Source organism: Pleurodeles waltl, chromosome 5 (genome assembly GCF_031143425.1).
Source record: "Pleurodeles waltl isolate 20211129_DDA chromosome 5, aPleWal1.hap1.20221129, whole genome shotgun sequence".
Classification (NCBI taxonomy): domain Eukaryota; kingdom Metazoa; phylum Chordata; class Amphibia; order Caudata; family Salamandridae; genus Pleurodeles; species Pleurodeles waltl.
In genome coordinates, this window is record NC_090444.1 from 775,797,688 (window position 1) to 775,825,226 (window position 27,539).

General features: G+C 45.0%; 1 protein-coding gene across 2 annotated transcripts in view; it reads left to right on the forward strand.

The window, feature by feature from the left end:
• SNX5 (sorting nexin 5) overlaps positions 1-21,885 on the forward strand; it is a 229,078-nt gene extending 207,193 nt beyond the window's left edge. For both annotated transcript variants that reach the window (XM_069234748.1, XM_069234749.1), the window contains exons 13-14: positions 1,250-1,335; positions 21,567-21,885. In XM_069234748.1, the coding sequence (XP_069090849.1) occupies positions 1,250-1,335; positions 21,567-21,617 (137 nt within the window). In that variant the 3' untranslated portion in view covers positions 21,618-21,885. The remainder of the gene's footprint in view (positions 1-1,249; positions 1,336-21,566) is intronic.
• Positions 21,886-27,539: the final 5,654 nt, after the last annotated feature.

Sequence of the window (27,539 nt, forward strand, 5' to 3'; positions counted from 1 at the left end):
ATTATTACAAAATGCTTTGGCCTCACTTAATTATTGTGAAAAGCATATGTTAAAGCAAGTATGTCCCTAGGAATGGATTGTTATTCCTGTGTTAAAGCCTTTGCGAAGACTTTGCTCACTTGACTCCAGAGGCTAACTTTCACACAGCTTCCACCTTGTATATAGGTGTTTTGTTAAACTGAATTTCACAGACTACTGAAATAGACAAGGGTTTTAATATTGATCCACGATTTGACAAATCCTGGGCGTAGAGGATGACTGGATAATCCTTGGTAGATCCTCGTAAGAGGATGACATTCCTACTTGTCATCAGACTCTTGAGGTCAAAACAAGTAAAAAGTAGTTAGGTACATACGTTCATGCCCTGCTTTTATTTATAGCAGTGTACAGCTTGGGACAGTGGATAAGCAGACGTTAGCTATTGGTGCTAGTGTCTGACCAATGGAAGAATTTTACCTGATCACGTATACATATCTGCCTGAAAATGTGTGTGCTTCAGTGGCAAGGCAGTTAGAGCAGTCATTTAATTTTTACTTTATAGGTCCTCTTTCATTGCTTTTCTTGTTTTTTATTATTTTGTTGTTTACAGAGTTTACCTCTGTTCCCCAGAGAGTGCTACCTACCTGCTTAATTCATCAATGTGCCACATCTCACACAGCCACTGCTTCTAAATCAAGTGGCCATCTTGGAATTGTATTGTCTAGTTTGTATCATTGTTTTACAGTTACACAATTGCCAACACTTTTCTTCTATATTGGTCACCCGTGTGAAATTTTAAAACAATTATATACTGTGTCCCTATCAATGTAAGACAACGGCCCTTTGATATTTTTAATATTATTGTTTTTTATGGCAAGCATAGGCCCACCAACTTTAAATGGCATATTTGTTTTCTCTTCTACCTTTAACATTTTAATTTATATTGCAAATACTTGTTGAACCCGTTTGTGCTTTTTATGTAGGAGTCAGAAGGTGAATGCTCAAATGAGTCAGTGAATGGGTGATTGTATATTTTAATTCAGGGAAGAGTTAGTGGTGCATATATGATGATTTATAGTGTTAAAACTCAATAGCCAGACCTATTAAAATTGCCAGTGCTTGTTTCCTGGGGTTTTCTTTGTCCCCCTTAACCACTATTTCACAATCTTCTTTCCTCCTTAACATTGACTTTTAGCTATTCCTCTTGTTTGAGTACCTGGTTTAACTCTTTTTTTTATTTTATTTTTTTTATATATTTTTATCTTTTCAGAGCTCATCAGCTTTAAAAAGAGGCGAGTGGCAGCTTTTCGTAAGAATCTAATTGAAATGACAGAACTGGAAATCAAGCATGCCAAAGTAAGTGTTTTAATTAGTTGTAAAAGCAGTGAGAATATAACATGTCCTAGCTATCGTGAAGGAAAGTTTCAATAACACTAAGGACATGGAGGTATGGATTATGCTTTCTCTTTCCATTTATTTGCCACTCAGCAGCCTCAAACATTCCGAAAACTTCCAAAAGTCTTAGCAATGAACATTTCAACAGCAATAGAGAGGTTCCTATATATTAGCAGTGTTGGGGGAAAAGCACTTCCTCTTTATTTGCGCTAATAGTCTTCCAACAACCTTTCTTCAAAAGTCCTGTTTCTGGTCAGTACCTAGAAAGATAAACCGCAATATCAGCATCCAGCATGTCCAAAAGTTTGATGAATACAAAGTATACACAAAACAATATGGAAGATGAATAAGTCATTGAATCATGTTACGTGTACCAGACAAGCAATATAACAACTCAAGCAATAGAGTGTAGAATGATCAGACAGCTGTACTTATTCCTGTAGATAATCCCAGAAGGGTGGGAGAACAGATATATAGTAAGAAACATTTTAGCGGGATAATCCTCGTCTCTGTCCTTAATAGAATTGAAGTTTCCTTCACGATAGCTAGGACATTTTACATTCTATGTCAGAACTGGAATCTCAGATTATGCTAGTTGGTTGTCATCCGCCTTTCAGAGAAGCAATGCCTGTGATGGGTTTGAAATAGAAGGTCTTAAACGTGGAGTCTGAAGACCAATCTACCGCTCTGAGAATATCTTCTAGGTGGCCACCAAGGGGAAAGGCACTTAAAGCCATTGCACTCCTAGCCGAGTGAGGTGCAACAATAGCCTGGTAAATACCAGCTTCTTAAAGCACCCATTGGGCAATGGTGGTTGCAAACACTGGCTTCACTGTTTTTTTATGAGACAATAACAGTTGTCTTGTATCTAGATGCTGATATTTGTCGGTCATGGACTCATAGGTAATGAACCACACAAAGCTTAGGGTGCTCCGGAAAAGCCGGGTAATGTACTACTCTGGTATTGGATTTGGTCCTTCTGGAAATAGTGAACTACACCCTGTCGGGACTAAACATACGTGCTGTAACTTCAAGAGCCTCTACATCCGAGACCCTCTTACAAGATATGAGGCACAAAAGCGTGGCTAACTTGCTAGTTAATTCCTTGTGTGATAAGTTCTGAGTATGTTTGCAGGATGCCAATATCCTCAGCACCACATTTACGCCCACAATGAGGAATTATGTGGTTTAGGAGGAGGGGAGAGGCAAACGCCCCGTATTAGCCTACAAACCAAGGGATTGTTCCCCTACCGGAACACCATTCCACAGTCCATGCCCTGCAGAAATGGCAGATCTGCATGCATTTATATTACGGTATGCCAGACTCCTGTCTGCCGTATTTGACAAAAAGTTGACAACTTGTACTATACCTGCACCCACGGGATCCAGGTTCTGCTGCAGACACCAGCGTGTCCATCAATGCAAGGCTGATCCATACATTTTGACTATAGAGTCGGCCCACGCCTTCCAAAGGAGGTGGGTAGCTGTCATCAAATCCTGGGATATCCCAACGTCACCCATAATCTTCCAGGCCATCAATCAGAGTCCCATCCTCAACCAGATGGTGCATGGATCCCCAGTGATCTGTCAGAAGTTGAGGAGTTCGGGGAAGTGGGATTGGAAAAACCATAGAAAGTTCTGGAAGAACTGGAAAGCAGACTTGCAACCTCCAAAGAGACACCACCAGGATCACTTCTGCCTGCTTACTGATCCCGTGAGTCTGATGATCATGGAAAAGGGAGGAAACGCATAACCCTTGAATTGACTTCAGTCTTAGAGAAAGGCATCCGTCAATTCTGCTAGCGTGTCCAGACTCCAGCTGAAGAACTGAGGCAGTTGATGATTGAGCCTCAATGCAAAAACAATGATCTGGCAGGAACCTCCGTGGTTAGTTAACTTCTAGACAAGAAGAGGATCCAGCTTTCAGGCATTGAAGTTCCTCAGATATCTGGATTGCCAGTCCACTGTCTGATTGAATTTCCCTGGCAGATACTCCACCGTAACTGACAGATCCTTCTGCAAGCAATGGTTCCAGAACTTTTTGGCTAGATCCGCTAGGACATCAAAACAGTTTATGTAACGCACCGCTGTGTTGTCCATCTTTAGCAGGATGCTTTGTCCGCTGCCAGGTTCTGAATCGCAGACAAGCCTGCCCGAGGTTCCCGGCAGTTCATAAATAGAGATTCTTTGTGTTTGACAACTTGTACTTCTGTGTTAATATCTCCCCAGCGTGCGCCCTATCCATGACGACTGGCGTCTGATTCAATCACCAAACCTGGGGGAACCAGCCGTTCCATGCATATATGCATGTGGTTGAGCCACCATTGAAGTTCTGTCCTGACCCCTGGAGAAAGGGAGATACAGGCCTCTGCTGAAATGCTGAGCCTTCAATTGCTGAAGAGCTCCGTAATGAAGCTGTACTAGGTAGATCACTTGAATGGATTAAGGCAGTAGACCTGCGATCCTTGATTGAGAACTTTTCCCTCTCTGTTTTGCGTAATTCCCGATAGATCGAGAGCATTTTCTTTTGTGGGAGATGTAGGGAATGATTCACGACATCTGTCTAGAATCCCAAGAAGGGCATCTGTTGAAATGGAACAAACTCCAACTTCTGGTGGTTTACAATGAACCGCAGGTCCTGCAAAAGGTTGACCAACATTTGTAAGTGGTTTACTGGAAGAGATCTGTCATGGTGCATCAAGACAATGTCATCTAAATAATCAATCTGACATCTCTTGACCGAAGCCATTGCATGACCGGCTGGAGCACCTTGGTGAAGCATCAAGGAGCGGAGGACACCCGAACAGAAGGCAGGTGTATTAAAAAATCTGTCCCTCCGATTTGAACTGAAGAACAACTGTGAGGCGGGAACATTGGAATGATGGGATAGGCCTCTTTGAGATGTTATCTCACCACCCAATCTTGGCAAGGATGTCCAGTAGGATTTTTAAGTGACAGTATACCACCCAACGGTTGAAATCTCTGAGATTAATTACCGGACGCAGGCCCTTGTTCTTCTCTACAAGAAGTATGTTGCTTAGGAAACCTTCAGGATAAAAGATGGAAGGAACAATTGCTCCCTTTTGTAGGAGCTCTGCCTCCTCCTGGGCTACCACCTGAGATAGTTCTCTATAGAAAAAAGGTCATGTGTGAGTATGTTGTGTGGGAATGCCTTAGAGTTCTATGTGCAAGCTTGTCACCGTCTGAAGGACCCATGCATCTCTTATGATAGTGTTAGGAAATGCCTCCTTGGCATGGTTACCTCCTAACTTTTTGCCTTTGCTGATGCTAAGTTATGATTTGAAAGTGTGCTGGGACCCTGCTAACCAGGCCCCAGCACCAGTGTTCTTTCCCTAAACTGCACCTTTGTCTCCACAATTGGCACAACCCTGGCACTCGGGTAAGTCCCTTGTAACTGGTACCCCTGGTACCAAGGGCCATGGTGCCAGGGAAGCTCTCTAAGGGCTGCAGCATGTCTTATGCCACCCTGGGGAGCCCTCACTCAGCACCTGCACACTGCCTCACAGCTTGTGTGTACTGGTGGGGTGAAAATGACTACGTCGACATGGCACTCCCCTCAGAGTGCCATGCCAACCTCACACTGCCTGTGGCATAGGAAAGTCACCCCTCTAGCAGGCCTTACAGCCCTAAGGCAGGGTGCACTATAACACAGGTGAGGGCCTATGTGCATGAGCACTATGCCCCTACAGTGTCTAAGCAAAACCTTAGACATTGTAAGTGCAGGGTAGCCATAAGAGTATATGGTCTGGGAGTTTGTCAAACATAAACTCCACAGTTCCATAATGGCTACACTGAAAACTGGGAAGTTTGGTATCAAACTTCTCAGCACAATAAATGCACACTGATGCCAGTCTGCAATTTATTGGAACATACACCCAGAGGGCATCTTAAAGATGCCCCCTGAGTACCTACCCGACTTCTAGTGTAGGCTGACCAGTTTCTGCCAGCCTGCCACACACCAGACATGTTGCTGGCCACATGGGGAGAGGAGCTAATGAGAAAAACAAGGAGGAGTCACCCACCAGTCAGGACAGCTCCTAAGGTGTCCTGAGCTGAGGTGACCCCTGCCTTGAGAAATCCTCCATCTTGAGTTTGGAGGATTCCCGGGAGGGTGTAGCCACCCTCAAGGACAGTAGCCATTGGCTACTGCCCTCCCAGTCCTAAACACACCCATAAATTCAGTATTTAGGGGCTCCCTAGATCCCAGGAAATCAGATTCCTGCAATCGGAAGAAAGAAGGACTGCTGACCTGCAAGCCTGCAGAGAAGGCGGAAGACGACAACTACTTTGGCCCCAGCCCTACCGGCCTGTCTCCAACTTCGAAAACCTGCTCCAGCGATGCATCCGACAGGGACCAGCGACCTCTGAAGCCTCAGAGGACTGCCCTGCACTACAGGACCAAGAAACTCCCGTGAACAGCGGCCCTGTTCAAAGCCAGCTACTTCTTTGCAACAAAGAAGCAACTTCCAAGGACTTCACATTTCCTGCCGGAAGCCTGAGACTCTACACTCTCCACCCGACACCCCTGGCTCGACCTGCAGAAAACCAACACCTCAGGGAGGACTCCCCGGCGATTGCGAGCCCGTGAGTAATCAGAGATGACCCCCCTGAGCCTCCACAGCGATGCCTGCAGAGAGAATCCAGAGGCTCCCCCTGACCACGACTGCCTGTAACAAGGGACCCGACGCCTGGAACCAACACTGCACCTGCAGCCCCCAGGACCTGAAGGAACCGAACTTCGACGCAGGAGTGACCCCCAGGCAACCGTCTGCCTTGCCCAGGTGGTGGCTGTCCTGAGAAGCCCCCCCTGTGCCTGCCTGCACCGCTTGAGTGACCCCCGGGTCCCTCCATTGAAACCTATACAAAACCCGATGCCTGCTTTGCACACTGCACCTTGCCGCCCCTGTGCTGCTGAGGGTGTGTTTTGTGTGCCTTCTTGTCCTCCCCCCCCCCCCCCCCCCCAGTGCTCTACAGAACCCCCCTGGTCTGCCCCCCGAGGACGCAGGTACTTACCTGCTGGCAGACTGGAACCGTAGCACCCCTGTTCTCCATAGGCGCCTATGTGTTTTGGGCACCTTTTTTGACCTCTGCACCTGACCAGCCCTGAGCTGCTGGTGTGGTAACTTTGGGATTGCTTTGAACCCCCAACGGTGGGCTGCCTATGCCCCAGACTGAGACCTGTCAGTGTTTTACTTACCTCCTAATCTAACCTTTACTTACCTCCCCCAGGAACTGTTGATTTGTGCATTAAGTATCCACTTTGAAAATAGCTTATTGCCTTTTTTTACAAAGACTGTACATGATATTGTTTTCATTAAAAGTTCCTAAAGTATCTAAGTGAAGTACCTTACATTTAAAGTATTAACTGTAAATCTTGAACCTGTGGTTCTTAAAATAAACTAAGAAAAGATAGTTTTCAATATAAAAACCTATTGGCCTAGAGTAAGCCTTTGAGTGTGTGTTCCTCATTTATTGCCTGTGTGTGTATAACAAATGCTTGACACTACCCTCCGATAAGCCTACTGCTCAACCACACTACCACAAAATATAGCATTAGAATTATCTACTTTTGCCACTATCTTACCTCTACGGGGAACCCTTGGACTCTGTGCACACTATTTCTTACTTTGAAATAGTATATACAGAGCCAACTTCCTACAGATAGTTTCCCACTTCTTTTTCACCCATTGTAACCTGCCCCCACCCTGGTCGGGAAGAAGGGGTAGTCCTTACCAGAAGTTCAGCCTAGTGCGTTGCTGGCTTCAGGAAAGGTACTTTGCCTCCACCACAGGAGAGTTAGAACCCTCCAAACCTTTTGTGGTCCTGCCCCTGGATGGAGGCATGTGGGTGTTGGAAGGGTTTGCGCAGTCGGAGGTGTGCCCACTACCTCTTCCGGTTCTTCCATAAACCTGTTGGTTGAGCTCCTTGTAAATGGATTGTTGAGCTTTAATGAGGAAATGGTGTTCTCGAAACGTGAAACCTCTTTAATGAAAGGGTCTCCCAAAAGACCGCCATTTGCCACAGCCTGCGCTTCTGTAGTGGCAGGCTTACCAGTCTGGGCTCAATTTTTATTAGGAATGATAGTCACCGTTTGGTAGATAATGCACAATTGGCATTCCCTATAAAAACATAGAGCCTTCTGGGCCCACCCAGAAAAAATAGTAGGGCAAATCATGCGGCAGGAATCTTTAGCGTCTCGCTGTATCAAGGATTTTGGTTAGGGGACCCAGGACGTCAAGGACCTTGTCCTTGCACGCCTAACAGGATCAGTCCAGGCCCTTCTTAGCGTCCTTGATGAATTTTGCAGTAAAGGTGGTCATTTCTGGATGTTTGTCAGGGGTACAGGCCTCTTTGCCCTCAAGAGAGGGTCTATGGCACTCAGCCCTGAGATGGCCCCCAAACCTCCTGATCCATGGGTTTGCAAATGCGACTGGCTACATATTGTGCCACTCTAGGCCCCGGGACCCATTCTGCCGATCAAGGATGGTAGATATCCACCGGGTTAAGCATACCCAGAACCTTTGTCGTGTCTTGGTCATCCCCATCTTCCAATCTGGGCCTCTTGGCGCCGCTCGACACCCAGATTTTCATCAGGATTATCTGAGTCTTCTGAACCAGACACGGAACAGGAATCTTCCTTGGGGGTATGTCCAGTCTGGGAATCGTCCTGATCTGCAAGACGTCGTTTCAGAAGTTCTTTGCACAACAGTTTGAAAGCATCGGAAGGTGAGGAGCTAGCAGTGATCTTGGCGGCCAGCTGGGCTTTATCTTTTGTCCTTTGAGGCTTTCTGTGAGTTCCTATTCGCTGGCCATATCTCCTCTTCCGCCAGGGGCACTACAGAATGCCGGTTTTGAGCTGCATCATTTTTTGGCGCAAGGGTACCAGAGCGGCATTAGTGACCTCCACCTATTCATCGAGTATGGAGAGGAGCTGGTTCTCTTCTATGGCTTCATTGCTCCTCGGAGGGCCCCAGACATGCCTGTGTAGCAATTCAGTGGTCAAAAGGTAAGCACGTGAAAACAGTGAGACCAGGCATTGCATGGCGTACAAATCTGAGGTTAAATAGTATGCAGGTGTTGACAAGGAGGCGAATAACAGCCCCAGAGCAGAGATATGAACAATTGGATGCACCAATGCTTGTTGGGTACCGACTGAAAACAAACGGGCCCTGCTATGATGTATGTTGGCTGTGAGCCAAATATAAGCTCCGCTGGTACACACTGGAGCGAACTAAACTACTTCAGGCTGGAGACTGAATCCTCAGCGCAACTGCTCTGAAGAACAGGGAATCCCTTCAGCGTGTGCGTGCAACGGAGACCCTTAACCCTAAGTGCTGCAAAATTCAGAGGATGCGAGGCATGGGAGGAGCGTGCTCTCCTCCTGGCAGGACGGCTGAGACTCTCGCCCTCTCCAGGGAGCCCGGCCTGCTTCCGTGCATTGTGATTATGCGAGCACGGTGTGAAGGATGATTTGTGCTGCAGGAGCGCTCTCTAGAGGGCCTGACGTGTATGCAGCCAGCTGAATCAAGACATGCGGCTGCGAGACCTAATGAAGAAATGGCCGACGTGGACAGGAAAAGCACTCGAGAATAGTATCAGGGCAGGGCAGGGAGTAACCCGACGCCGATATTCTATGCTTATGCTTGGGGGCAATGCATTTTCTTTATTTTTACAGCTCCACTAAAATAATCAATTGAACCGCAACCTTAGCAAGACTCCTTGATTGATTAAGTTATGGTAATGGTTCCTTGTAAAGCCCACTTTCTGTGTCAGTGGTCTTTTACGCTGAGAGGTTCATCTCATTAAACCATTCAGGTGTTGGAATGTCAGAAACTCTAACTAGATTTGCTGATACAAATTTAAGTTTACATTTAAACTGATGATCGAAAATTTCTTTCAGAGGTGCAGATGTGGGAACTTCAAAGTCTAGCCAAGCTGATGGAGATGTTATACTCTCCCCTCTGGATCCTTTAACTTTGGTAGAAAATGATAGGCTATGGGTTTCTGGCTGGCAGGTGTATTTTAATGCTGTGTTGGAGAGAGCCAAAGCAGATTACGAGTTCGCAACCACCAGTCTTCTATCATGTTAGTGTATGATTTCCCAGAAACCAGTTTCCAAGAGCTCTGCTGTCTAACACCTTTCTGCATATGAGCAGAGGGTGGGATTTTTTTTTCTTTTTTAATGAGTACAGGAAACATGCAATTTACGGCAGTTAGTTGGCTTAGTTCTGATCCTGCCCTCATTCCCGCATTATATTGTCCTGTTAGCTCAATTTAGTATTTCTACTTAGTGAGGGATGGATAATGTGGAATGGCCCCTTTACATGAGCATAATATTTTAAGAAAAAGTATTACGAATCTATTTTATTGGCCAGTATAAGCTCCATGCCACGCGGTTTTCACATTTCCCCCTTTCCCAGCATGGTTGGCCTTATTGCATGTCTCAAGTATCTGACATAAAGGAATGCATTGCGTGAAAAGTGGTGCTTACTAGATGGTCTATTTTGGTGAACTATGACTGGTGATCTCCAAATTAGCCCAGACTTTATCCATTCCAGATTAACATTAGACAACGTTAGACTTAATCAAATTCTGAGGATTTCCTTACGTAATAGCTATCCATTACTGGGTTTTCTTCTGGTGTCAATATGGGCAAGATATGTTGGCAATCAGTAGGGCGCTTCAGACTCTTGTGGGGCTTTGCTTCTTGCGGCACAGTATATTATATTCTGTTATACAGATGCCTAGAACGATCAGTAACTTAAAAGGTATCCTGGTGCTGAGGTTCTAGTGTAGAAAATTAGTATGTTCGATGGCATCTGTCGCTGTAGATACACATGGTATGCATGAGCTCGCCATCTGGTGTTGGGTCGGAGTGTTACAAGTTGTTTTTCTTCGAAGAAGTGTTTTCGAGTCACGGGACCGAGTGACTCCTCCTTCTGTGCTCATTGCGCATGGGCGTCGACTCCATCTTCGATTGTTTTCTTTCCGCCATCGGGTTCGGACGTGTTCCTGTCGCTCCGGGTTTCGGAACGGAAAGATAGCTGAAAACGGAAGATTTTCGACGGTATCGTTGCGATCCGGTTCGAGATAGACACATACGACGACGCGTTGAACATCGAAGCGCTTCGGTGCCCTTCGGGGTAGATTTCGGCACCCCGTCGGGGCCTAGTCGGCCCGACCGCGTGGAGAACAACGCCGATGGAACGGACCCCGTTTCGATTCTGCCCCGAATGCCACAACAAATATCCTTATACGGACCTACACTCGGTCTGTAACCTGTGCCTGTCACCCGAGCACAGCGAAGAATCCTGTGAGGCCTGTCGGGCGTTCCGGTCCCGAAAAACTCTGCGCGACCGTCGAGCGAGAAGACTGCAGATGGCGTCCACGCCAAAGGAGCGTCGACAGTTCGAGACAGAAGAGGAACAGGAGGAATCCTTTTCCATCCAGGATTCAGACTCCGACGAGCTAGACTCTACAAAAACTGTGAGTAAGACGTCGAGATCAGAACTTAAAAAAGGAAAGAAGGCCCAGGGGACGCCACTGCCAACCGGCCATGGCTCCACCCAAATTCTCGGTGACCAACAATCGGCACCGAAAAAGGCCCATTCAGTGTCGAGATCGTCCGACTTCGGTCGAGACACCGGCACGCAGCCTCCTCGGGACCGAGAGAGTGCTAAACAGAAGCATCGACACCGAGAGTTCGGTGTCGACACGGATCGACGCCGAGACAGAGGTGCCGAAGACCATAGAGGCCAAGAATTTTCGGCACAGAAAAAGAGGAAGGTTACCTCGGAGCCGAAAAAACAATCAACAGGGTTTTCGGAGCCAAAAAAAGCGACATCAGACCCTGTTTCAGGCTCCTATACTGAAGAGCATTCTATGTCTTCACAAATGAAGAAACATAGATTTGAACAAGAACTGCAATCCACTGACGTGGATCACACGCAAAAGCGTATCTTTATTCAGCAGGGGACTGGGAAGATCAGTACCCTTCCACCTGTCAAACGAAAGAGAACGCTTCAGTTTACTCCTCAGCAACAAACAGCACAAAAGGTAACACCTCCTCCCTCGCCTCCACCTGTAACTCCGGCTTCGCCAACTTACACCCCGTCACATTCGCCAGCTCACACCGCCATGAGCCACGATGACCAAGATCAGGATGCGTGGGACTTGTACGACGCACCAGTGTCTGATAACAGCCCAGACACATACCCAACTAGGCCATCACCACCGGAAGACAGCACAGCCTACTCACAAGTGGTGGCTAGAGCAGCACTATTCCATAATGTGGAACTACACTCGGAACAAGTAGAGGATGATTTTTTATTTAACACCCTCTCTTCAACCCACAGCTCCTACCAAAGCCTGCCGATGCTCCCAGGCATGCTACGCCATGCAAAGGACATTTTCAAGGAGCCAGTTAAAAGTAGGGCAGTGACGCCTAGGGTGGACAAAAAGTCTAAGGCGCCTCCTACGGACCCTGTATTCATCACCTCTCAGCTGCCACCAGATTCTGTGGTGGTAGGGGCTGCCAGAAAACGGGCAAATTCACACACTTCTGGGGATGCACCTCCCCCAGATAAAGAAAGCAGGAAGTTCGATGCAGCCGGGAAAAGGGTTGCTGTCCAAGCAGCAAACCAGTGGCGCATCGCAAATTCACAAGCGCTGCTAGCGCGATACGACAGAGCCCACTGGGATGAGATGCAGCATCTCATTGAACATCTCCCAAAAGATCTGCAAAAAAGAGCAAAACAGGTTGTTGAGGAGGGTCAAAACATTTCCAACAATCAAATACGCTCCTCCATGGATGCAGCAGACACGGCCGCAAGGACCATTAATACGTCGGTTACCATCCGTAGGCACGCATGGCTCAGAACGTCTGGATTCAAGCCAGAAATTCAGCAGGCAGTGCTTAACATGCCAGTAAACGAAAAACTTCTGTTCGGTCCGGAGGTCGACACAGCCATAGAAAAGCTCAAGAAGGACACTGACACTGCCAAGGCCATGGGCGCACTCTACTGCCCGCAGAGCAGAGGATCTTATTACACCTTCCGCAAAACACCTTTTAGAGGAGGGTTTCGGGGTCAGGCCACACAAGCTAGCACCTCACAGTCCGCACCGCCCACCTACCAGGGACAGTACAGGGGAGGTTTTCGGGGCCAGTATAGAGGGGGGCAATTCCCTAGGAATAGAGGAAGATTTCAAAGCCCCAAAACCACTACCAACAAGCAGTGACTCACACGTCACTCACCCCTCCCACACAACACCAGTGGGGGGGAGGATACGTCAATATTACGAAGCATGGGACAAAATAACTACAGACACATGGGTCCTAGCAATTATCCAACATGGTTATTGCATAGAATTCCTGCAATTCCCTCCAGACATACCACCAAAATCACAAAATTTATCAAAATACCATTCACAGCTTCTAGAGATAGAAGTTCAAGCACTACTGCAAAAAAATGCAATAGAATTAGTACCAAGCACACAAATAAACACAGGAGTTTATTCACTGTACTTCTTGATACCAAAAAAGGACGAAACACTGAGACCAATTCTAGACCTCAGAGTAGTAAACACATTCATCAAATCAGACCACTTTCACATGGTCACACTACAAGAAGTGTTACCATTGCTCAAAAAACACAACTACATGACAACCCTAGACCTCAAGGATGCATATTTCCATATACCAATATATCAATCACACAGGAAATATCTAAGGTTTGTATTCAAAGGAATACATTACCAATTCAAAGTATTGCCTTTTGGTTTAACAACCGCTCCAAGAGTATTCACAAAATGCCTAGCAGTAGTCGCTGCACACATCAGAAGGCAGCAAATACATGTGTTCCCGTATCTAGACGACTGGCTAATCAAAACCAGTTCGCTCACACAATGCTCAAACCACACAAATCAAGTCATACAAACCCTCTACAAACTAGGGTTCACCGTCAACTTTGCAAAATCAAACATTCTGCCAAGCAAAGTACAGCAATATCTAGGAGCCATAATAGACACGACAAAAGGAGTAGCAACGCCAACTCCACAAAGGATCCACAATTTCAACAGAGTCATTCAACACATGTCTCCAAACCAAACAATACAAGCAAGAACAATACTACAGCTCCTAGGCATGATGTCCTCATGCATAGCCATTGTCCCAAACGCAAGACTGCACATGAGGCCCTTACAACAGTGCCTAGCCTCACAGTGGTCTCAAGCACAGGGTCACCTTCTAGATCTGGTGTTGCTAGACCGCCAAACTTACCTCTCGCTTCTATGGTGGAACAGTATAAATTTAAACATAGGGCGGCCTTTCCAAGACCCAGTGCCACAGTACGTAATAACAACAGATGCTTCCATGACAGGGTGGGGAGCACATCTCAATCAACACAACATAAGAGGACAATGGAACATACATCAAACAAAACTGCATATAAATCATCTAGAATTATTAGCAGTTTTTCAAGCACTAAAAGCTTTCCAACCAATCATAACCCACAAATACATCCTTGTCAAAACAGACAACATGACAACGATGTATTATCTAAACAAACAAGGAGGAACACATTCAACGCAGTTAAGCTTGTTAGCTCAAAAAATATGGAAGTGGGCAATCCACCATCAAATTGGTCTAATATCACAGTTTATTCCGGGGATCCAGAATCAGCTGGCAGACAATCTCTCTCGAGATCACCAGCAAGTCCACGAATGGGAAATCCACCCACAGATTCTGAACACCTACTTCACACTCTGGGGAACACCACAAATAGACTTATTTGCAACAAAAGAGAACGCAAAATGCCAAAACTTCGCGTCCAGATACCCACACAAGCAATCCCAAGGCAATGCCCTATGGATGAACTGGTCAGGAATATTTGCTTACGCTTTTCCTCCTCTCCCTCTCCTTCCTTACCTAGTAAACAAATTGAGTCAAAACAAACTCAAACTCATTTTAATAGCACCAACGTGGGCAAGACAACCCTGGTACACAACACTGCTAGATCTGTCTGTAGTACCACACATCAAACTGCCCAACAAACCAGATCTGTTAACGCAACACAACCAACAGATCAGACACCCGGACCCAGCATCGCTGAATCTAGCAATCTGGCTCCTGAAATCCTAGAATTCGGACACTTACAACTTAGCCAAGAGTGTATGGAAGTCATAAAGCAGGCCAGAAGGCCATCCACTAGACACTGCTACGCAAGTAAGTGGAAAAGATTTGTTTGGTACTGCCATCATAATCAGATACAACCACTAGACGCAACTCCAAAACATATAGTAAATTACTTGCTCCATTTACAAAAAGCAAAGCTAGCCTTCTCTTCTATTAAAATACACCTTGCAGCAATATCTGCATACCTGCAAACTACCTATTCAACTTCCTTGTATAGGATACCAGTTATCAAAGCATTCATAGAAGGGCTTAAAAGAATTATACCACCAAGAACACCACCTGTTCCTTCATGGAACCTAAACGTGGTTCTAACAAGACTCATGGGCCCACCTTTCGAACCCATGCACTCTTGTGGAATGCAATTCCTAACCTGGAAAGTTGCCTTTCTCATCGCCATTACATCTCTAAGAAGAGTAAGTGAAATTCAAGCGTTCACAACACAAGAGCCTTTTATACAAATACATAAAAATAAGGTCGTCCTACGACCTAATCCAAAATTTTTACCAAAAGTTATTTCACCATTCCATCTAAATCAAACGGTAGAACTACCAGTTTTTTTCCCACAGCCAGATTCTGTGGCTGAAAGAGCACTACATACATTAGATGTCAAAAGAGCATTAATGTACTACATTGACAGAACAAAAAACATCAGAAAAACTAAACAGCTATTTATTGCATTCCATAAACCTCATGCAGGTAACCCAATATCAAAACAAGGTATAGCCAGATGGATAGTTAAATGCATCCAAATCTGCTACCTTAAAGCAAAAAGACAACTGCCCATTACTCCCAGGGCACATTCAACAAGGAAAAAAGGTGCTTCAATGGCCTTTTTAGGAAACATCCCAATGCAGGAAATATGTAAGGCAGCCACTTGGTCTACGCCTCACACATTCACCAAACACTACTGTATAGATGTGCTATCCGCACAACAAGCTACAGTAGGTCAAGCTGTATTAAGAACTCTATTTCAAACAACTTCTACTCCTACAGGCTAAACCACCGCTTATGGGGAACTAACTGCTTACTAGTCTATGCATACCATGTGTATCTACAGCGACAGATGCCATCGAACTGAAAATGTCACTTACCCAGTGTACATCTGTTCGTGGCATCAGTCGCTGAGATTCACATGGACCCACCCACCTCCCCGGAAGCCTGTAGCAGTTCAGAAGTTACCTTCAATTTTGTACATTTGTATAGATATTATTTAATCCTTTAATAGGTACATACTTACATTTTTCATTGCGCGGGCACTATTACTATAGTACAACTCCTACCTCACCCTCTGCGGGGAAAACAATCGAAGATGGAGTCGACGCCCATGCGCAATGAGCACAGAAGGAGGAGTCACTCGGTCCCGTGACTCGAAAACACTTCTTCGAAGAAAAACAACTTGTAACACTCCGACCCAACACCAGATGGCGAGCTCATGCATACCATGTGAATCTCAGCGACTGATGCCACGAACAGATGTACACTGGGTAAGTGACATTTTCATTATTGTACATAAATCCCGGACTTTAGGCTTTGCTGCATCAAAGTGGATCACTCGTCTTATTTTAAGAAACTAGCAATGAATTCTAGAGAAGAGCAGCCCTGACCGAAAATGACCTGCCCCCTTCACACCAGCTTATTCTTGGGTACAGCGAATGAAGAGAATCATAAGAGCGCAGCCTGCACGCATTAATATAGAGAATACACTTCTGCTGGAGCTAGTGGAGTACCTTTCCATAGAACATCCTACATGGGAAGAGCAAGGATTTGAAGCTGATCATTTTTGCAGTAGAGATGTTCTTCTGGTCCATAAACCAAGAAATCAATCTATTGACTAACATCTCCAGAAACTTTTCCACAAAAAGACAGCAGTGATACAGGGTGGAAATTACATAAGGTGGCAGGGTCAGCATTGGCCTTCAGCACTGGCACAACAAATACCTTTTTCCACTCGTCCAGCAGAATCAAATTCAAGATGGATATATGTCATATTTTCAGGGGAGGATTTGCCTAACAAGCACTTTCCACACCGCTGGAACGAATTGAGTGCAGGGGTGACACATATGAGACTTAATTTCGGAATCCATAAACACTTCATGGGCTAACTGTTCAAATTTGGGCAGCATATGCATCTCTCTTTCATAAGACAGACTAGACACTTCATTAGAATCAGTCGTAGTGACTGCAAAGCAGGTGCTCTTAGATAGGGCTCCCAGAGTGTCACAGATCTTGGGTCAAGAAGTTGGACAATTTGTTGCACAGTTTGTGTGTGTGCTAGGGTCTGGATAGTGCATGAGGTGAAGAACAGGGAACCTACCACTGAGAATACTTATTGCAAAAATAAATTGTGTTGGCAGTTTGTACCAACTTTTTGTACTTTTTTAAAACCCACTTTAGGTCAACCCTAGCATTGGGAGTAATGCTAGTTAGCCAGCTTCTTTCCAGCTGATTTTGGCTCTATTCAGAGAATCTTTGTATGCGGGGGCAGATGGACATGGCTGCTTGTGCTTGTGCTTGGGGGAAGGGGTTATGAAGAGGAAGCACAATTGTCAGAGCATAAGTGACCCATTTAAGGTTTTTCTTGTAGTCAATGTTCCCTAGACTGGCTCCTATTGAGAATTCCAAAGTTCTTAATATCCTCTATTGATAATTTCTACCACTGAGCAGGTACCCGTGTAGGCCTCCTACTAACCCACTTTGAGCCTCACTCCTTCTTAGATCCTTTAATCCAAAAATGAATAATGAAATGGACAGACCAGACCTGGGGAACAGTGTACGCATGTCTGCACACACCACTAGGTCCTTAGTTGAAAATCAAATCAAGCATGTGACAGTCCTGGAGTGTGGTAGCGTGGACCATTGACGGGGTTGTAATGCAACTAGTGTGCTGATCATATCTGCTGCCTGCACATTATTAGGAAACCTTATCCATACATTAAATAAAATCATCCAGTAGGAGGAAAGTCGGTGTGGGTTAGTAATAAGGTGGGGGAGGGGGAGGTTTCAGTTTGTAAGGACAATTCGGAGATTGAGGTGATTGAAGGTTTTCTGTTCTCCAAAGAACGTAAGGGAAGATAGCCAGATAGAGGGCCACTTTCTTAGTATCCGCTGTATCAGGCTGGTGATTATCAAGCGTCTCTGATGAAAGGCATTCTGCATAGGTCCTTCATTTCCACCTTCACTTGCATTCAGGTCTTGTGGAACACTGGGATCCACTCCCGGGTGACTAGTCCAAGCCCAGCCCAGTCTTAAATCTGAAGATGGTAATGGTGGATACACACGGTCATTGTTTAGCTAGAATGTCCTTTCTACCTGCCCCATCTACATCTGGTATTCACAGCTAACACTTCCGAGCATCCGTGATGGCTGCTCACTACAGTGATCAAATTCAGCCTGCCCCGTTAATGTTTTTGAACTAAAGGCAATCTCTTATTTTTTTTGGAAGACTTCCTGCCAGTGGGAAAATTCAGGTTATTGTTGATCTACACTGACAATGCCACCGCCCTTTTCTGTGCAAGCAACCAAATGGCACTCTTTTTTTTCTGCTGTCAGTGGACGTTGGAACTAGGATTTAAATTACATTATGTTCCTGATGCCCCCCCTTCCCGGTTGTGGGAATATGGAAGATCAAGGAAAGCCTACTATATTCAATCATCCTAGTGGCACCTACTTGGCCTAACTCAGTTAAATGATCAGATCTCTTCCACATATGAGACCAAATACGTCTGCCTCAACAGATGGAGAAATATTCTAAACAGGGAGCGGCTCATTACTCGGCTTGTACACTTGGTTTTTGAGGCTCTAGCCTTTGTACACATTGACCTTATCCTCAGGGAACTAGTGCTTCCTAACAAATGCTAATACGTCCTCAGCAGAGCACAGTGCAGATGTAAGTGGCTGTGGTTCTGCCATTGAGCACTATTAAAGGACATCATCCTGCTTGTTTGTGTTGTCTGGCTGGAGGAGGAGTAGGGGAAGGCAATAGCAAGGATTACCTTGTTTGTGGCCATTGAGGCCCATCAGAAAAGGCCTGTGCAGTCCTTTCCCCCAGTATATGAAGCCATCCAGTTGTTTAGCAGGGCTCGTGCATCGGTTCCCCTTTAATCATGTGCTCTGCAGCCTTTTACCTCAACCTGTTTCTGACCCATGCTAATACATAAAACTGTTGGAATTCACAGCCTGAAGCCTTCCGCATAGACGAGCTAGACTTAACCTAGACATCTAACCTGTGTCTCAAAGATTCTATCAAAATTCAAATACAGAAATAGTTCTAAAATTCTTCTAGTGTCCACATGCCTCTTCCACTGTGAGGGCACCTCATGCACTCTTGGCCACGGATGCATTTTTTTTCCTTCTACCTTGGTGGAACCAAGCACTCACATTCATACGACCATTTATGATTTTCGTTGGTCATGACGATGGCCAATGTAGCTGCTAAGGATGCTACTGATCCATGTGTCCGCATGTGCTCAACCTCTATTCGGTGTGCAAGCACGCTCTACGAGTACTAAAGTGATGTTGATGGAATTCTGAGGGCATATATATCTGTTGGAGTCAAATGCCAAGCAGATTTTTGTGCTACCAGTTCCTGTTCTGCTGACGCTGCTCTTGTGCCTTCCTGCTATGCTGATGTTACTTGTAGCAAGGATGTTCTAAGTAACCTAGTTGCCGAGGTCCATGCTGCATCCTTTGCTTCCTTATCCTCCTGTTTAATTCTCAGTTGCTGTGGAATCAATCTCCAAAATTTGGCATGGAAGTCAGGCTGCTGGAGTGGCATAATGTAAACGTTATGGTGAATCAGTTACTCTTAGTGGATAAGATCATTCCCATTATTGGTATCCTTGTGCCAACACGTCAACCCACAAGCGGTCATTGGCTCCTGTTTTCAAAAAAGATTTTGGTGATGGTGCATATACATGCAGGGATGGGGATTATCATGCATTAAATGTGATCCTCATGCATTTGCTGCAGTTCCATGAATAAACGGCTTTCAAAGCCTTTTTTGGACCCGCCCCCCCAAAAACGATGAGTGAAAATCGAAAGACTAAGTAGTAGTCACCATGAATGGACCAACATTGTTTTTATTGTTCTAACGAATAGCTTCTGAAATTAGTGTTTCTAACGTCCAAACTTTAGACGGCTTGTTTTTTATGTAGATAAACTTCGAAAGGGGTTTCTGCCTACCAGTTTGTAGTAGACGTCTTTGTAGTAGAAGTCTTTGACGACTTCCTCCTTTGGAATTCGTTTCATTGCATAAATATTGATGATAAGGAAATGCTCAATCGAATAGAGCCAGGTGAGCCTCTGTGCATGAACCACCCCGATGGCTACCTTGATTTCATCTTCTGGGAAAGCATACCATCTGTTGGGAAATAAGAATGGGTTCCATTCTAGGTAAATATATAGCTTCTGTTCGAGGTTCTTAATGAAATAGGCTCCCCATTGATTCTGATGGATCCCCTTTACTTTCCTGGTCATCACTCGTCTTGTCTTCTGCTTAACAAATCTGAATTTATGGTTAGGTCTTGCAGTGTTTGAAGATTGGGCTTATTTCTGTAAAAAGGAAACTCTAGACAGCCTTTCAGTTTGAGTATCACTCATTGGGACTAGATGGGTGCAAGTGCATTGTTTGCTCGTGTACGTGTACAGGAGCTCTGCCACTTCTCTTTTTCTGCCCACCTCAGTTCTAACTATGATATCTGGCGCTAGTCTGCACAGCAGAGTCCCAGTGACTGAGAACCTCCCCTAACCCCGCTGCGAACTCCAACGCTTGAATTACTGATGGTGCTACAGAGTTAATTGTGCAGTGGGAGACAAGTCTTGAAAATCATTTCAAATCCTTGAATCGTTGATGCTGGACGTAGACGATAGGCACTTGCCGGTGGAGTTCACGAAGGAGGGCACTTGGATGCTTGGGGTGTAGGGGAGAGAAAGCTATTGGCATAGTTCTTAAGCAATAAAACCTTTAGACTATGACATGCTGAGGCATGTGTAGCCTGATCTAAATATCTGCATAATCTGCAAGTCCACATTTTAACCATGCCAAACAGGGTTAAACCAGTTAGCACAGTACGGTCCTTTCACTTGTGCATCTTTTGTTTTCCCCCTACCGGGAACTTGACTGAAATCTGCCTCAAAAGTGCACCTCTGACTGTTCATTACAACCATCATTTCTTCCTCTAGATTCTGTACGAATTAGCCACTTCGGAAAATCCAAATGCCTGTGCTGTAACTGTAAGGCAGCCTCATTTCGACTTCCCTAGGACTTTAAAACAAAGCGTCCAAAGCTTTCCTTGTAAATGCCTTCCTCGCAGTCCTTAATTAATTTGTATGTTTGTGGCGTCTGGCTACTGAGAGCTTAAGCTGTCCATCACAAGAAGACTCCAGGGCCAGCATTCTTCCACATCAAATAGTGTTTATTGTAGATACAAAGATGAATAATGCAGGCAACCCTTCAGCGACACCATCAAGCTCGTCCGCACCGCCACCCGCCCCCGCTACTTCCTCACTGCCTTCCAAACGAGCGAATGCGATGCAGAGGCGCAGCGAGCCGGCAATAACAGAAAATGATGCAAAACACGATATAACACTCACTTGCGAACGCTTATGAAATCAATACAGGTCCAAGACATTTTGCAGATACTAACACTGCCACTGATTTTGCTTGATGTTGGTAATGTCGATCCCATAGTGACTTTCTACTTAACCATTTCACATACATGGAATAATGGTGTCCTCTTGTGACTACTGCTTGTATTGCATGATTCATTCCTTTTGAGCTCCTTTGATATCAATAAAATGCAAGCCAGATGCGTTGACTCTCAGTGCTTGTTCATTCTTGTGTGTAATTGGCTTTTTACATGTTGTGATGTACTACATGCCTGGTGTCTGAAACGTGCTTGATGTGGTCCTTCCACTCTTATTCTGTCTAGTTGCCTCGTTTTGCACACAGCACAATAATTCATCTTTTCTTATCTTTCAGAATAATGTCTCTTTGTTGCAAAGCTGCATAGAATTGTTCAAAAACAACTAAAGCAGATTTTGTTGCAAGCATTTACGAAAAGGATGAGCGTGAAAAGCAATCCAAAAATGCACTTAATATTATGGTGGTGGACATACTAAGCTTAAGGGTGTTCCAATGCAGCTATATCGAGAGGATGTTGGAGAGAACATGATCAGTCTTTCATCGCATGAGAATTTTCTACTAAACAAATGTAATTTAATGCTTTTGTTTCCGAATTTAATATAAATCGTTGTCAAAATGTCTACAGATTATATAAAAAGGTTTTTTGACAAAAGATTCTCCTTTTGTATAGTTGTTAATGTGCTTCATTGATTTGTGTGTCGATAAGACCAAACTTGTTCAGTTTTCATACTCCATGAATTTTGTTAGGATCTTACACTAATAATAAAGACCGTTTTTCCAAAACGTTTTGAATTTAAAAGCACAAGAAACCTTTGTATCCCACCGTGGTTCAATAAAGGAGTAGGCGAAAACAGACGAACATAACTTCTGTATTTAGCATTTCCCAATGGTTACAATGCAGTTTCTGTACACGTGGAAAAATGTCAGTGCAGAATAAACTAGGCATTATCTTAAACGTGTCACAAATCATGCCTTTAGTCTATATATTAGAACACAAGTTAATTAAAGTCATTCCGCATGAACGGCTTCCATTAAATATAACAGCTGTTTCCATGTATTGGAGTCTTCTCTGACTTCGGGTTTGTTATCAGCTTAACCGTCCAACGTTTCAGCTACTGCCCATTCAGCTACATTTCCATGCTCTTTATCTACAGTGACTGCTAAATCGTGCAGCTAGAACCAAAACAGAGAGCTACAAACTTGAGTCCCGCCTTCCTCTTCCTGGGCTTCCACCATGACTTTAGACCCAATGATCTAGGCACTGGTGCACAGTATTTCCCTGTGCTCTCCTCAGTTGGGTCACCATTCCTCTGCATCCCGCAATCACTCTAGAGTACTGTACAGCGTGTATGAGTCTCTTCGCTATGACAACACCTAGGGAGCATGTCGTCTCTGGAAAGGTGTTTCTTGTGGAGGAGCATCTGGGTCATATGATTTATATGCAGAATTTTAAACTGAGCTAGCGTGAATCTAGCATTGCCTGATAAAATGTTGATCTATCTTCAGGTCCCTCATACACCAGTTCAAAGCTCTGTCACAATCTTCCTCCTGTTTTTCCTGATACCAGAACTAGGTGCCTAGAGCTATCTAATTGCAATGCACTACAAAAAATAAAAATGACGTACTTACTGGACAATAGCCCTATAACCACACTGAGCGATCCACCTTCTGTCTGTTGCCGAGGGAACACTGTTATGTCGATTGGGCCTCTGCACCCATACTTGAGTAAATTATGAACTAACCCCTCAGATCTCTAAAATGGGCATGTGGCAGCACTGATCATCTATCCATCCAGTATCTCTTCAGTGTGCTGAAATGAGGTAGGCCATTAATGGTGTGCTGAACTGAAAGTGTGCACCCCCTTCATTCTCTGTATATAAGCCTCTCTTCCTGGACCATCAGAGTAATCTGGTGCAGAGTGTCCTGTGACAACCCCTCTTATATAGCAATTATAGCCAGGTCCTTTTCTCATATGTGACAACATATCTTTTCAGCGTTACCACTTACAACCCAACAACTACCCAAATGTTATTGTTGGGAAGCTTGCTACAACTCTCAGCCCAGAAGTGTAAGCCCAGCTTCATTATCTGGGCATGTCATGTCACCAACTTAATTCTAGGGCACAAGCCGGCCAAGATAATTGCAATCTTAATACCATAAAGTTCTAAAAAATCTGTAGAGCATTAACTATTTTAGCCAGGGCAGCAGGCCCCATCCCGAAGGGTGATTTAGTTGTCCTTTCTATGTGCTGTCCTAGTCAGCTGCACAAAACAATTGAGTCTGCCACCTTTGTACGATATCACTACGTTGCATAGCGAGGGGTCATATTTTCAGTTGGTTCAAACAAGTTCCTGGTGGGTCTGCCACTGTTTTTTTTTCTTTCTCTCTCTGTCCCCGCCTCTGCCCATTGTTGCATTTGCCGTAAGGTAAATTTAGCTCATATTGTGCTGCATATTTCAAGTTGTTAAGACTTTGAAAATGGTGCTTTGTAGACTTGGTTTGTATTTTCTATTTACATTTAATGTATCTGCTATATTAATCAAGTTTTTGTGGATCAGATGATTATCAGTTGACATGTTCTTAAGATTTCATAGTTCGATCAAATTGTGATTGGTCAAATGATGCAGTATGTCACTTATTAAGAGCTGTAGAATAAGTTGTTTTATATATTGCACGCAGTTTTTGCATGGAACAATCAATTTGAGAAGAGAGTACATTAAACTAGAAGATTTACTTTAATTCAGAACGTCTTTTAAGAATTTTCCTACATTCAGGGAGGTGAATTGACAACCGAGAGCAAACCAAAATGCCTCCTGCTTGCTATGCTTTGTAGTAAAACAGATTCAAAATGTAACCTTCTAGCTTTGTCACATAAGACCTGTCCCAAGAAGTGGGACAAACATTTCAAACTACCCAAAACATCCAAACCGCAACAACAGCATCTGGTATTGAATTTACTGTGTGAGCCAAAGAATCGGAATACAACGGTATGCAGCTTTTGCGCTGTCTTTCCTGCCAATAGGCATTTCACTGCATTCACTGCACCATATAAATAAACAACATGCCAGATTCAGGTGACAAAGTGTCAATAGGCATGGTGGGAGGAGGGGCCTTGGGCACCCATGTAAAAAAAAAAAAATATATATATATAACATAAAATGGGCAAACACTCGCACCTGGAGGGTGTCAGTGTTCACCACAGGGTGAAATATCCACAAATTATAAGGAGACAGTAGGTTGAAAAGAAATCTACTGTGCTCGCATAAGTTTCCATTGTTTGCACAAATCTCTTATTCCTTCTGGATGGCTAATTCTATTATAGAAATGTCTGCAGTATTCACAAGTACTGGTCATGGGAGAATTACATTTTTTGCTCAGCTCGCTTGACATAGATTCAAATGTTCAGGATTTCATGAAATCAATGCCCTCACTAAATTTTCAATAGCATGTCATTGAACCTGCCCACATAAACGTCACTCCTTGAACACTAACCCTGTAGCTAACCAATATCCAAATACAATCATGCATTTGGTCAGACCATTACCTTATAGAACTTACTATTCCTATATTGAAAAATACGTATAGCCAATCAATGGAGATTATAGTGTACAGAAGGGGAAACAAGTTAGTGCTAAGAGGATGGCATCCACACTCCAGCAGACAGTACTTATGTTAAGTGACTCAGATCTTGAGGCAGAATAATAATTTACAAACCAGCTAACAGGGGCAGTTGACCAACATGCGCCATTACCAAAACAATACTTAACCAGTCAGGTAAAACCAGCACCATGGTCCACTAAAGTACTTAAGGAGGTCAAACGTCAATTGAACAGTTAGAACAGCAGTGGTGCAGGAAGTCTGAGGAAGAACTTAAAGTCAAATTTGAAGAGGGACTACCAAATACAAAGCAAAGTTAATGCTGATAAAATCCAACTTTTACACTAATAGGATTGTGGAAGCTACAAATAAAACTTAAGATCTTACTAGAGATTACCTCCTCAGAAAAGGTTACGGTCAAGGTGACATGCACTCTGGATTGGTGTGATCAACTTAACAGCTTCTTTATAAATAAGTTTAAGACAAAGACAGCATTACTACCAGCTACCCAAGCCTGGAGCTCAATAAGGAGATCAATATTACGGTATTAACTTATCTAATAGAGGCTTCTGATTGCAGATTCCTTACCTTAGAATTTACCCAAGCGTCCAACTGGATCTGGAGATTTTTATTCAAGCAGTACCCCTGCACGCCGTTAGGGGGTGTCGGTCTACTTTGCATGCGTCGTGATCACCGTGATGACATTGTGGTCAGATGCTTCTGACGTCAGTTGTGCCCACAATCGTCGTAGATCCTGTACTAATACCAGATGAGCCGGAATTGCATTGCTTGATGCTGATTCCGTTTTCCATTGGCTCTCCTGGGTCCAGGGTTGATCCTCACCCCTATTGTTATGGGTATGGATACGAGGATAGTGTAGAGGGGGTCACTGGACCCTTTAGAATACTAACTTGACCCTGACATGGACTGTGTTCAGTTTTTGGGTGAGGTCAGCAGGTTGGACACCTCCCCTGACGCTGGCATGCTTTCTCCCTCTACCGTGGCTACAGAGGAGGGAGTGTCATACTCAATGGTGGTGAGAAGGGCTGTTGAGGCTTTGGACCTCAAGCTTCTTTCTGTGGAGGTCAGGACTAACCTCCTGACCGAGGTGCTTCAGCCTGGAGCTTCCAAATCGGAACCCATAATTCCCTTTAATGAAGACCTCATGGACGTCCTTCTGGATACTTGGTCCAGACCCAGCACAAGGAGCTCCTGTGAACAGGACGGTTGCTAATTGACAGACCCAAAATTCCTGACCCTATGCCTGAGAGCCTTGTCATCCATACTTCGTCATTCTCTGGCGCATTCCCTACTACTCCCCCAGACAGGGAAATCAAAAAGACAGGACAACTTGAGGAGGAAGATGTTTTCTTCCAAAAGTCTAGCTCTGCGTTCCGTGAACACCGCATACCTTTTGGGCTGATACTCCCATACTCTCTGGGATACAGTCGCGCCAGTGCTGTCTCAAGTTCCGGAGGAGGCCTAGACCATTCTCTTCCAAGCCGTAACAGACAGGAGAGATGCAGCAATGTTCATGATTTATTGTGGACTGGATACAACTGACTCACTGGGCAGATCTGTTGCATCGACGGTGGCCTTGAGGCAGCACTTCTGGTTGAGGACGTCTCGCTTTTCAGGGGATGCCCCCTACCACCCACCCCCAGCCTGCCTTTCGCTCCTTTCGTGGCTATGGAAGCACCATAGCCACAAACCTGTGCATGCTGTGCAGCCCCTGCACAGCTGCAGGATCCCACAAGCTCGGGAATCTGAGCCAGCGAGCCCCCAGTCCAGCCCCACCCCCTCCTCTGCCTCCAAACCTTCCTAGTCTGTCAGAACATCCGGAACCAGTTGGCATCAGTATTCGCCACCACGTGCCCCACTGGGAATCCATTACCAGGTGGATGTTACAAATTGTCCAAAGGGGCTACTACCTCCCTTTGAGACATCTCCTCCAGCCATGCCACCATCATACGATCATCTGTTGGAGGATCATTTGTCACTTCTCCGTGAGGAGGTCAAGGTTCTGTTGGCTAAGGGAGCCATAGAGAGGGTCCCTGTGCCAGAAGTAGGTTGTGGTTGTTATTCCTGCTAATTTCTGGTGTCCAAAAAGGAGAAGGGCCTATCCTAGATCTCCAGTCCCTTAATCTCTTCCCCAAGAAGAAGTTCAAAATGCTAACCCTAGCTCAGGTCCTTGCTGCCCTGGAGACTGGATGGTAACATTGGACTTGCAGGATGCCTATTTTCACATTCCCGTCCTGACAGCCCACAGACCTTACTTGCGATTTGTGTTAGGTCACAAGCACTTTGAGTTCACCGTGCTCCTCTTTGGCCTTACCAGTGCGCCTCAGAAATTCATGAAAGTGTTGGTAGTGGTCGAAGCTCATCTGTGCAGGTTAGGGGTTCCAGTCTTCACCCTACCTCGACGACTGGCTGTTGAAGGCAGAGACACCCCAGAAAGTCGTCTTCCCACCTCCAGACTATGGCGAACCTCCTGCATTCGCTGGGGTTCACTATAAACGTGCAGAAGTCACACCTGACTCCCTCTCTGACGCTCCCTTTCATTGGAGCTGATCTGGACACAGTGCAGTTTCAGGCTTATCTTCCGGAAAAGCAAGTCCGGGATATTCGGGCTTTTATCCTGATGTTTCAGCCTCTATCCTGGATTTCGGTGAGAATGACTCTGAGGCTGCTGGGCATCATGGCCCCCTGCAT